The sequence below is a fragment of the Vanessa atalanta genome, chromosome 14 (assembly GCF_905147765.1).
Source record: "Vanessa atalanta chromosome 14, ilVanAtal1.2, whole genome shotgun sequence".
In the NCBI taxonomy this organism is placed as follows: Eukaryota; Metazoa; Arthropoda; class Insecta; order Lepidoptera; family Nymphalidae; genus Vanessa; species Vanessa atalanta.
The window spans coordinates 4,291,359-4,305,219 of record NC_061884.1 but is presented as its reverse complement, the minus strand read 5'-3'; the positions used below and the strand labels follow the sequence as shown (position 1 = coordinate 4,305,219).

Sequence of the window (13,861 nt, the reverse complement as noted above, 5' to 3'; positions counted from 1 at the left end):
GTGTAAATAAAAAAACAACAGATATAACATTTTAGTCCCCAAGGTTGGTGACCCATTAATATTCTATGTAAGAGATAATTAATATTTCTAACATTGCTACTGTCTATAGGTGGTGGTGACCACATACCATCAGGTGGCCTATTTGCCAGTCCACCTAACTATATAAACACATGAATTAATATCATCTTCATTCTATTTTTTTTTTAGTTTAAGGTAACTTATCGTATAATATTTTTTCGTAATAAACAATAAAAGTATGAAATTAAATTATATATTTAATGGACAAATGTATTGATAGGTTTAAATGAATCGTTTTGAATAAAAGCAGCTAGTTTTAGTAACATCGGATACAATTTCCCTCACTTTCTTATTAGTGAAACTAGCGATGCATATCAGATGTTGATTATTTAAGCTACGATATCACGTGTCCTGTATTCTAAAGATAAGAATTGGTTTTCTTAATCTAAAAGTATAATAAAACAATAAAATATATTCAACAATGATTTATTTAAAAAAATAACAATCCTTAGTTAACTTGTAAACAATAAATAAACAATCCTAACACTAACTTTATTCACAGATATTCATTTCGTATTCACGGTATAAAGATAACGTCTGATAATGGTCATTGAACTCTACTTAATCATTTTCCATCCAGATCAAAACTAGTTTCAAAGATGCGGATGTTATATAAACACATAGCATAATTATAACGGTGTTAGTAAATGGAAAGGTTCCTTATAGTATTCAATATGTATTGGGAGGGCATGATTTAAAATATTTTTTACATATTGTTAATTAATTGTACCACAAATATAGTGTCCGAAAAAAACTGTAACACTTTGATTAAATTTCAATTAAATCATCACAATCACGCTTCACCCTGATATCAATTCACACACGAGGCAATTATTTACAGCATTATTTTTATAATATACTCAGAGAAACTATAAAATTATAATTAGTGATGTCTGGGCTTTAGCTCCTCGCTGTATTTGATTGTATTATATGAAGATTCGCTGTAAGAACCTTGAATATCCTTCGGAGGTGCGTAACGGGAACTGCTGTGTCCGCCGAAGCTGTATTTAGGGCCGGAAGAAAAAGAACTATGACCAGACACAGGACCTCTGTATGATGAACTTCCTGAACCGAAACTGGGGGAGGATTGCTTGTGGGATGTAACATAGTAAGCAGGACTAGGGGCAGATGCTGAATGTACATTGCTTGATGAGTAAGATCCTGAAGGAGTTCCGTATGTAGTTGCAGGAGGAGAAGCTATTTGACCACTAGCAGAAAAAGCCGATGCGATTGACTCTAGAGAACCATATCCTTCGGATTTTGGGGGCAAATATGAGGGAGCAGCCTGTTTAGCTGAACCACCACTGTAGGCAGCTAACGATCCAAAGTTTAGGCCATGTCCACCTGACCCCAGCGAGCTAAGACCGTGACCACCGGCAGAAGTTTGATAATTGGCAAAGGACGGAGCTCCATGAGATTGCGTGAGACCTGAATCACTTTGAACGGAAGCACCCAAAAATGTGGATGGCTTAAAGCTCGATTTACCAGGTGCAGCATAACTATTGAAACCCTTTAAAGATCCTCCTAATGATTGTCCAGAACCTCCAAAGGAGAAACCAGGAAAAGCATGTCCTGAATCACCTCCAGGCAATGAAGCACCTTCAAATGAATGACCAGATGCTGGTGCCCCATAACTGTAAGCGGCTTGATTAGCGGATGATTCAGGAGCGAATAAAACCGGACCAGTAGAACCAAATGTACCGAGACCTTTGGTACCGAGCGCATAGGCGGGGACGCCTCCTTGACCTTGTTCACCGAAGCTATACTGCTGGAATTTCGGACTACCGTAACTCAATTGAGGTAGTGCAATATCTTGACCAGCATGACCACCTTGACCAGCAAATTGATATAATTGGCCTTGACCATCTGATGACGGAAGGGCGATTGCTCCAGAGTTAATTCCGTGGGATAATTGGCTCATCAACTGAGACAGATCATTAGATACCAGACCTCCGTGACTTGGTTGTAAAGTGATCGGTGCAAGTTGAATAGTTGCGTGACCGCTGCCTGGCAGACCCTCTTGTTGCAATTGATATGTTGCTCCTGAACCTTGATCACCGAAACTGTAGCTTGGTTTGGCTCCACCCACGCTGTATCCGGCTCCGATGCTAACAGCGCTGGCTTCCAGTTGGTTTAAGCCGGGTGCATTGTAATGATGAGAAGGGCCGCTGTGTTGTGGTAAATAACTGCCAGAAGCTTCTCTTTTATCTTTAGGTTCTTCTATCTTTGCTTTTATAGCCCATGTTGAAGATATGGTTAGTAGAGTTACGAATACTACCTGTAAAAATAAAAATAACAACATGTCGTAAATACTAAAATAGTATACGGATATTTATAGATTTTAATACAACTAAAAGATACAAGGAAGCCTAATTATTTTCAATAAAATTCAATTTTACTTTCATTAATGCAAATATGGTACGTATCAAAAAACTTGTTTTCTACCATATACAAAACAACAACCCGCATGGCGGTGTTCAAGATTATAACTGCCATTATAAATTTTATTTTCACTTTTACCGCTTTTACTTCGTATAAAAAATAACCTAAGCTCATGCAGGGTCAATTTGCATGCAATTAGTCTTCATCAACGTGGTGCGAGTTATATGCATAGAAAGCATCAGTTAGGTACGCTTAATATTGATTTTGAAATTAAGCGTGGAAAACAAATTAATATTACTATTTTAATGGAAAAATATTATATCGTAATTCATAAAATATTATAATTTAAGAATATTTTAATTAAACTGGATGAACGTGTTGGATATGTATTAAATTTTACTTGTATTAAAATTTTGTTGGATATGTATTGTATTATTTTTTAATAATGAGTAGGTGCAATATTTAAAAAAAAAAACGAAATGTATTAACACTAGAAACTCGAGTACCTTATGTTGTGTGCAACAACTTTCTACCTATAGAAATAACAGCATTATAAAACACATATATTTTTTTCTATCTAATATTAATTGCAATGATATTTTTGATATGACATTATTGAAAGAAAATAATTATTTAATATAACGTATTCATTGACAGCTTTTAATACATCCTCTTATTAGAACCTACGAATGCACTTGACTCTATAAATGTTTATTATCACAAAACACGCACTCACCGTGAATTTCATTTTGTATGCTTATAAGAAAGTTAGGCAAGTTGACGAAACTAAATCACTATTTTCGAACACAACACTAAAACGTTGATAAAACTGATCGGACGGCCGACTGCTACAGCCGCCGAATTTGTAATGTGATGTCGCAGTATTTTCACCGAATTTATAAGACAGCGACTGGTGGCCAGCACCCGCTTGTGCGCAGGCGCTTCGGGAGGGTAAAAGTGTATCGGAGGACCCTTTCACTGAACCGGCTGAAAGAATGGGAGCGAGCCATCGGGCTTCCGAGCCCAGCAATGAGGTAATACTTGAGACCGGAAGCATTGCGTCACCTGATCACGCTTAGATGCATTTATTGAGCGTCTTTCGAACATTGTGAGGCGCGGGTGTCAAATATCAAGATCGACGAACTGCACGTAACACTTATGGAACATAAACAAGTTTACAGTTAATTAAGACTTTAATATATGAAGCCAAATATAGAATTGAGTTGTTGTATCTAAATAAAGAGTACAGTACTTTACGGAACTTTACAAAACAACAGATTGCTTTATACGAACAAAAATATACTTTTATTTAAAGTAATTTCAGATATTTCTTTTAATGATTTAAATATTTCTCATTTATAATACATATCGTATATGCGTGTTCTGATGAATATTTTTTGAGATACTTCAATACTACCAAAATTTTTTGAAAATTTTAATGGATGCGAACTTACATGAAACACTAATTTTAATTATTATCTTCGTGCTTTTCTCACCAAATATGTTGCTGTGGATAAATTCAAACCCATCTGCAGAATCTCTTAGTGATGTGAACAGAATTTGTAATATTCTTATGCACTTTCATTCTCGTGACTGTTGACATCACGAGGCGTGAACAGCAAAGTAATTTTTCTTTTCAAAGAACTCGCCTACAGATGTTTTGTATCGACATTAAATATGAAAAAACTAAGTAAACGACTATAGTTGATGTATAATACTCGTATATAATCAGATAGTTTATTACCCTTAACTAACAACAGCTCCAAAGCGCCTGAATAGATAACATAAATATTGAAGTAAAAATTATGTTATATGTTATCCTTACAACCTTTTCTTCAAAATAATTTAAATTATTGTTTATAGTTGTTTAGTTTATAAATTATTGAAGTTTATTAAAATTTCAAGGGATGTAACGTATTGGCTCACAACGTTGGCGGCGTATTGGTGTAATGTATTATTTCTTAGAGCGCCAATGTCTAGGGGCGGTAGTGACCACGTCCGCCTGTTATTTACATAATTAAAAATATGTATATAATATAAAATTCAGTATTATTTTTCTTTTTTGTTATAAGTGGATTGTGATAATAAAAGTTTAATGGTTTTTCAATTAAATATGTATAAGCCCTTTTTATTATATATAACGCCTCTATAACTATACTTCACCTCTATTATTCTTAAACATCTATTGTACATTTTAACTTAAACATATTCAATATCTTTCTTACAACATAGATATGGGATTTAAATTACATAGACTGTAATAATAAGCTAATGTAGGAAATCGTATAAGCTAGGAATAGAAACGTATCGGTTACATTAATAATATAAAACGGAACTAGGATAGCAAATTACTCGTTGTATAATTTAACTTGTTACAATTTAATTTGTTACTAGCTATAATGTAATGTAATCAGTTACGAAAAGCGCGATAACATTACAATGAACTCGCTCGAGATATTATACAATAAATTAACGCCTGAGTAGCCTTCTCAAAACGAATTAAATTTATTGTTGCAATATAACATATAATTATAGTTTTTATATTATATATTTACACTACCAATGTAATCGAAAATAATTCGATAGAGTCTAAGACACAGCGAAAGTAAAAATACTGATCGCTATTTTATACATATATAAATCATTTAGCCTAGATGGCCCAGTGCTTAAAGCACCATAACATTAAATAAGAATCTGGGTTCAAACTTCAAACATAGGCAAGCATCGCTGAATTGTCGTCTTTATACCTCATATAATAATGAGGTATTTCCAGGCTGTTAGTTACAAAGACATGTCAAATAATGTATTTATAAAGACATATCAAATAAAAGCTAATATTATCATACACATAGACCCCGACATCAAAATAATTGAAATGTTACAAAGATCGATGTTAACCTACATATAGACAAATTTGTATTTTACGTTCAACTACCTCCGAATACAACCATTGTTCAATAAACTACTTTTATTTATAAAGACAATACATATTACATAACACTATTGTCTTCAATTGATCAAATTTCAAATTCATACCGTTTCATTGTTATAGAATTTATCAATACATTATATAAACAAAACAAAAGACATTCTTGACACAATAAATATAAAATAGATTGTTTTAGATGATTATTAATAGAGATTAATGGTAGTAGTAGAGACTACTAATTAAGATTAATAGGAATGAGAGTATACATGTACAATATACATATATTATACTAATAACAGAAACACATTAAATAAGCTCTTTTTTTAATATTACCTAAAAATGTCAATAACAAAACCTTTCTTAGAACTTTCGCTGAACGAACTCTGAATTCTCACTTACAGTCTTAGTATATATTTATATATATAATTATGCACTTAACTTATATAATAATATAATATTTTATTTATAGGTTATACGATCCATTCAATTGTTATAAAATATTCACTGTGGCTTGATCCTACTTCGTATCTAAAAAGTGATTTCAATAGCAATTACATTTTTATTTTCTTATTTGATTCACGTTTTATCAAGCTCAGTGGCTCGATCGGCTTAAAGTACGTTATATAAAATTTTAATAAAACCATGAGAAGTGATTGCCGTGTCTTATAATTTCCTTTTTTACTAGCAATTTTTTCCGCTATTACAAATAGTTAAAAAAAAAACCTTTGTACCTTTTTTATGAGATGATAGTTCCGTTCAAATGTATTATTTACATTTATTAAATTTGTTCGTTCGTGTCCATGAAAGTATTCTAATGACAGAAAATATAATGAAATATACGTGATATAGGACGTTCTCCTGACCGATTCTGGTAACAGTTTCCACTCTCGCGATCTTAGGTACAGTCTTTTTCCGATCTCAAACGACCAAGAGAGATCAGACACGAGACCAACGGCTTACGAGGCATTAAAGACACTGGAGTGTAAATAGTATCAACTTCCAAACTCCAGGCTAATACTGAGAATTCTTAAAAAACCGATTCTATTGGTTAAATCAAGAATTTTTATCCAAAAACTTCAGGATCTCCAGCGCTATATGCTAGCGACTTGACCTTCGAGACATTGACGATTTACATGCACTTGAAAGTATTATTCAAGTTGGAAATAACAAAAAATAGGCTTAGCTATCTAAAATTGACATAAAAATATTTTTTAGTAATTTACAATAAGTAATAAATATTGTCTATGAATAATTTGCTATCTATAATTTTCTATTCATGTTCGTTCAATTAATTTCTTAAATACGCCTTATTCCTTTTAAGATAGAGGATGTTGCTGTTAACAAAAACAGAATCTAAAATTTTATTTACTATATTGATATTTGATTTTTGCCTAATAAGAATAACTTAAACTTTTGTAGAACACCATCAAGATTAAAAGAAAAATCTTGACCTAATAACTACAAAAACAGTAGAAAATCGCGGCGTGCCTGTATTCTACACGAGAGAGAGAAAACTTTGCATCTAGACTAACGTCACTAAAAACAAATAAAATATTTAAATAAATGATTTTTTAATGAAATCATTTATTTAATAAATGTAATATTTAAATCAGTAATGTAAAACAAATTACACTCGCGCTTTACATTTGTTTCAATGGGCGCCAATCTTGTTATTTGCCTAGAGCGCCGAGTGCCTTGCTAAGGTAGGCGTTAAATTTAATATAACATTATTAGCGGCCCATTAAATATAATAAACTACTTTATTACGGAAATTATCATATCATTAAAGTTAGTTTTTATCGCGGATTTAACGTTTTATTGACAAATTTAGATTATTAATCTAAATATGGTTTTGTAATTCTAATTTCAAAAATTGAGCTTCACAAACATTTTAATTCCTGACCGGTTCAAAAATATCAATGCGAAAGTTAAGAATTAAGTAGAAACATTTCATTAAAATTATATCATAAAGTTCCCTTCTATTGTCTAGAACCTTTTCTTAGCGTTTTTATTATGACGCCATTTAACTAGGCGTGGTGGATCGTGTATTTTTGCACTAATAGTCCAAACACGCTATTGTAAAAACGATCTATTTGATTATATTAGTTTGATTAAATGCATAAATACGATAAGTATATTTCCATCCAGTTGTGTGCAAATAGCATTAACCGTCCATACTTTGCTTACTTGGTCGCAGCAGTAGATGTCGTTTTGTATATTAATTAATATATATTCCATATTTAAATTATTGGCTGCGTTAGTCAATGTGTAAATTAAAATTAAGTCAATGTGTAAATTAATCAAATAAAATTATGCGTTTGTTTTTTTTTGCGAATATATTTGGTTAAACAAATAAATATAGCTTCACGAAAATGCTAAACGATGCGTATCGATGGTCATCATATGATTGATGTATTGATCATATACCAACTAAATTATTTTAACATAACTTCTGAGCATTCCGAGCATTTATTGCTTCCATTATTTTCATATACACAACCACTTAGTTATAATAAAATAAAATCTCCCAAACGTCAACCATCCCACAATACATTGTCTTATAAATTGTAAACGTCTTTATAATTGACGTTTATAAATTACTAGCTGTGACTCGTGGTTTCACTCAAGTATGTTAAATTTGGATACTACACTAACTCATGTATGTTTCATAGTTCGCGATATTAGTTGCTATTAATTATTGCTGCTTCGCAAATTAACCTAATGAATGAATGAATGAAAGAAGTTGTATAAAGCTATACATTTATTTAAAGATTAGAAACGATGCTTTTACCGAAAATATCTACATCATTTTTTTTAATCTTACGCACAACAAACACGGTAACTCATTACAAAAACAATTACATAAAATAAATAATGCATAAGAGTGTAAACCATTATTAAACTTTTACATTTCTAGTGATTAGCAAATTTTTATAATTACAATCTTAATTAATACATAATTATTGATTACATAATTAGTATGTAAATTGTTCACTTCTAACAGCGAGGGGGATTCCTATAAATGTCGGCATACCAATGGATTCATTTAACCATGAACATATATTAATATAATTATATATTTAATCATAAGTTACAATTCACACTGATTTGCACCGTGATAATAGAATTCGTAAATCTTAATCTAAAACCAAAGATAGTCGGATGAAATCTTATTTCATATGTGTTTATTATACGAGTATCTCGTGCTAGGCAACGTTGAACATTATAACCTCAACTTGACATTACTATCTTGCATTTACATTCAAACGTACAAACCCCGCAGTATAATATATAGGACCCAAACATTCTTCGCTATCTCTTTAAGAAGATAGGATGATTTTACATTACAGCTATTTGATAAACAAACTTGCTTTTAATTACTTAGAATTCATAAAATAATAATTTTACATTATAAATTACGCCTAGCCGAGCGTGCTTGGAACAGGTAGTTAGTATGTTAATTTATTATGAGCTAAGCATTTAGTAAATCTCTATTTGAAACATTTTCAATTTAAATACAGATCACGTAATAACTTCACTGACGCGAATAAGTTAAGGAGTGTTTTTATTGCGGAGTGCTCGAAAAGAAACTGAGGCATGATTCATCTTGATACGACGCCAGGAAGTTGAGCAACAAAGACAAGTGTTCCTCAATTTGCAATATTTATGTACATATCTTATAAAATAAACAACTTAGAAAACAGTAATTTAAAATTAGATTAATTATTTACTATATTTAATTAATGGCTGTTATATATTACTAATATTATAAATTTAATATCAAATAATGCATATAAAATATTTACATTTAATTTAAAAAAATATTGCGTCGCAAATATGAAATGAGTACGACATCGACTTGAATTTTGTTGACAATTTTTTTAAATATTAAAAAATATATATTTCAACTTGGCAGTTAACACTAAACTGTTAAATAATAAAAATAAAGATGTCGGGCCATGACTGTACTAGGAACTTGTCAGACAAAGAAATATTCCTTGATCGTTCCGTCACAATAACTGTATGAATTTCAATATTGTATATTGACAATAAAGATCAATTAAACCTAGAAACTTGTTAACGTTTCCATTTACAATAAATAAATAATAATGTTACCACACCAAGCTTACATAAATAACATCGTCCGATACAGATGAATAGTTATAGATAAGTAATTCTATTATTTTTTTTACTTTTAGTTATTATTATTTATTTACAAGTGGAAATGTGGATTCACTTTGGTTAGAAACGTTTTATTGCGAACAACTCATAGACCTTGCTTGTTACATTATAATCTTAGGAAGTCATTACAAGCGGCTGATGTTAGACAAGTCAATGTACGTTCTTCCGTTCAGATTGACGCGTATAGTATGAACACTTACAGTATTATGAGCAACTAGGACATCGTTTTTGTATATAGTAGCCTAATGTACTCATTATAATAGTACATATATCCGATCATCACGTATGAAAAAATACTTAAGAGAAGTTATTCCTAAACTCATGATACAACCGACGAGATTATAACTAGTTTTAGTAATAGGAATAGCATTCATTTGGCCGACTTTCTATTGCGGTCGGTTTTGATGTAACTTATTTTTTTTCTGTACAATTTAATAATGCTTAACGCTTACTACTTTGTTCGCTAAAAGTAATTTGTCACTTACAACTTTTCGCGGAAAACATTAATGAGTTAAAGTTATGTAATATAATCATAAATGCACATCTGCTCTTGTAATTTCTAAATATATTAAAATCATATATCTCTTAACTATTTCTTTCTTTCTTAGCTTAAGTGGAATTGATTTTATATCAACTATATTCAGTTAACTTCATTAATATATATACATATGTCATATTAAACCAAACATACCTACTTCGATAAGCAAATAAAACAATCATGTTATTTACATCAAAAATATAAAAATAAACAGCATCCAAAATACGAGTATATTATTTATATATATTTTTATACTAGTAAATAACTAGTGTAAAAAATATATACTTTTACTAATTTAAGATTGTCATTATTAGAAATGTGTAATATTTTATTGATTGTAATATATCACAGCTCTTAGTAACGTTACGTATGTTTAAATTCTTAATGATTTTTAACATCATTTTCGACCATTTATTTTCAGAAGATAATAATATTTTAAAGTACTCTACTAAGAATTTAATAGATTTAATCTCAGGATATTATGTAACTACATACAATTAAGTATAACATTATACAGCGAAAGTGTAAATTACGGTTATTTACTTATATACAACTTAAAAATTTGCTCAAATCTGTCCAAAAACAGAAATTTCTCTTACTCAACTAATAGTACTAACGCACTTAAATTTATCGCGGCTTCAGAAATTGGGCGCGACTAGGATTATTTTAAGACCAATTTATTTTACCTATTCGTTATTTGTCTGCAACAATTATGTGCAAAATATTCTGTCAATGTCACATAATACGAAGCATAATATTGCTCATAAGGCTTAGAATTATGCAAGTTTTATTATGATACACACTATCAACTTGTATGTTATTTATTGACAGCATTGTTATTCTAAATTAATGTATATTTTATCACTTTGAGTAGCTTTTATACCACAAAGCCTTTAATCTTTGTAGTAGACAAAACCAAGTATAAAGTGCACTTCATTACGCCGTTTTGTAAATTACCAGTATTATTCTTCGAAATTACCGTAACTATTTTTTTTTTATTATATATTGTTTATGTAAGTTTTAGTTTTATATACAAATCTTAGTGACCGGAATCACACGGTGATCTGAACCCGGAAAGGCGAAGTGTATTTAAAACTATAGCCAATTGTACAAAGGCGATTGAATAATAGTGTAACAACTTCCTCGACTTTCCAAAAGTCCTGTCTCCTTCAATTGGTTCCTATTGGTTATTACAGCGTATTATGTAACTGGATGACCGTCCTTTCTATCTTTTGTATTGCTCAAAACTGGTACTCGATAAATATATAAACCTTCTGCTACATCCGTTATTATAAAAAAATTGGGCTACTTTATATTTTAAAAGCGCTGTCATACTGTTGTAAGAAAATCGTGACTCATGTTTTGCAAGTGTAGAAAAAATTGTATGTTTTTACATCATCCCATCTAACGGAATAAATAAATTTAAATTAAATTTAAGATTAAGTGAATTAGGCTAACAAATTTATAAAAAGGTACCTTAAAAGGAGCTTTTATATATTTTTTGCGATTAAGGTCGAGAAAACTATCTATGAAGTAGGTTATATGTACTACAATAAAAAGAAAAAAAAATATTATTTTCACTTTTTGTTTAGGTTTCATACAAATTGTAAATCGGACGTTAATTTTATCAATCTGAAAGACATTTAAAGTTGTAATTTTTAACAACGTTACCCAGACTCTTTTACTTGTTTGTTTATTTTTAAATTACGGCACAGATTATATAAGCCTTTCAAAATAGTATTTTAAGTAAACTCAACTTTCGTTCATATGTATATTTCTAATTTGATTAATTATATTTTTTACAATTAATAATGATATAAACAATAATAATTTCGGGAACTGTACCACTTAAAATCAAGCTTGTCTATATTAAGAAATGTACTAATTTTGAGTCGATACTTGTCAATAGTTTTGTAATATTATTGCTTATGTTTAGAAAAAGTAAGCCACGACACTATTGTAAATAAAATTATGAAATTGTATCACAAATTTAGCGAATATATTTCATATGATACAGAACAATTTACAAAATTACGTCGCGTTTGTTATACTCCCATTAAAGTCAACTGACCACTTTTACTATCACTTGAAAATTGGAATCGAGCAATCTATACATAACGTAATTGTAACGGAGCCATTTCTACACATGGAATACTTTTACAATTACAGAAAATATTGTATGATTACAATATTAACAATTGTTAGCTCTTGCTCAGAGAAATAAAAAATAATTTATTTGGTATACTAATTGATTACATTATCAATTTGTATAGTAAATAAATCGATTATGTGATGTCATGTTAATGTCATTAGAATCTAACCAGCCCTTAAAGCCATTATTTTATACTTATATTTGCCATGGCCATTGCCATTATTTTATATTTTCCCCCACAGCTATACTACTTGGTAGGGCTTTGTGCAAGCCCGTCTTGGTAGGTACCACCCACTCATCAAATATTCTACCGCCAAACAACAGTACTTCCGGTTTGAAGGGTGAGTGAGCTAATGTAGCTACAGGCACAAGGGACATAACATCTTAGTTCCCAAGGTTGGGGGCGCATTGGCGATGACTGCGTAATATTTTTTACAGCGCCATTGTCTATGTCACGTTGGTGACCACTTACCATCAGGTGGCCCATATGCTCGTTCGCCAACTTAAGCCAACGCAATAAAAAAAAAACTTTTAACAACTTGCCTTTTTTTGTATTATGCGTGTTGATATATCATTAATAATTATATTAATACTATATTATATGAACTTATGTAATACCATAGCTGCAATACTTTTTAATAACTATCTTAATTACACTTTTGCGTCTTTGTTTGAACGAAATAAAGTTTACACCCTAAAAACAATTTTTCGTATTTATTATATTAGATAGATGTTATTATTATTACGTATTATCTTTGACCTTTTCGCGCATCAGGAACTAACTCTAAAGATAAATTTCAATACAATGGCGTGACATCACAGATCCTATAACATTTGGAATGCTTCATATCTTGGAACTTAATAAACAGGTTATATACCATAACATTCTCTCTCGATATAAAAAGTATACGAACAGAGTCGTGGGATTGCACTAATACTCACAAGTGATCACAGTGTTGCCTGTGATTGCTATTTAATGCTATCATAATTTCTGAGTCGTGAACAACCGTTTTTTTAACCGATACTATCTAATTTTCTGAAAACTTAGGTATGAGTTGAAATAGTAAAACAAAAATTTATGACAAATTCTTCGGTAACTTAACATTTCTATAGATCTAAATTACATATATTTTGTTATATTAATACTTTATAATCGAATCGTTACATAATGGAAACTATTTATATTTCTAATAAAATATTATATGAGCGTCGTTTATGCAAATAAATTCTCCATATATGGCGATGTCTCAACGATGAGACAATTTCTACCATAAAATACTTTCTCAACGCTTTGCCTACATAATGGTCACCGCGATTATAGAGACCGCATTTTTCTTTCTTCTTTTAAGTTAAGCATGATTTTATAATGCATAGTTTTTGTATTGACTACGTAGCTATTGAAGCATTTAAAGTAGCTCAAATTTTTCATTCTATAATCTGTTATATATCTGAATTAATTAAATAAGTTATTTTAATGCTACCAATTTGGAATGAAGTTTCCAGAACTAAGAATCGAAGGAAAACTCAACAGTTAATTCTGTGAGACTAGTTTCGAGATATAAAAAAATTTAAGTTTAAGAAGAATAATGTGTAATATTTA

The 13,861-nt window shown here is 30.4% G+C and overlaps 1 protein-coding gene across 1 annotated transcript; it reads right to left on the bottom strand.

The window, feature by feature from the left end:
• Positions 1-791: 791 nt before the first annotated feature.
• LOC125068807 (prisilkin-39-like) lies at positions 792-3,320 on the bottom strand. The gene is made up of 2 exons (XM_047678124.1): positions 3,197-3,320; positions 792-2,356 (listed from the first exon to the last, which is right to left on the bottom strand). Exons 1-2 carry the CDS (start codon positions 3,206-3,208, stop codon positions 962-964), a joined length of 1,407 nt encoding a protein of 468 aa, XP_047534080.1. The 5' UTR covers positions 3,209-3,320; the 3' UTR covers positions 792-961.
• Positions 3,321-13,861: the final 10,541 nt, after the last annotated feature.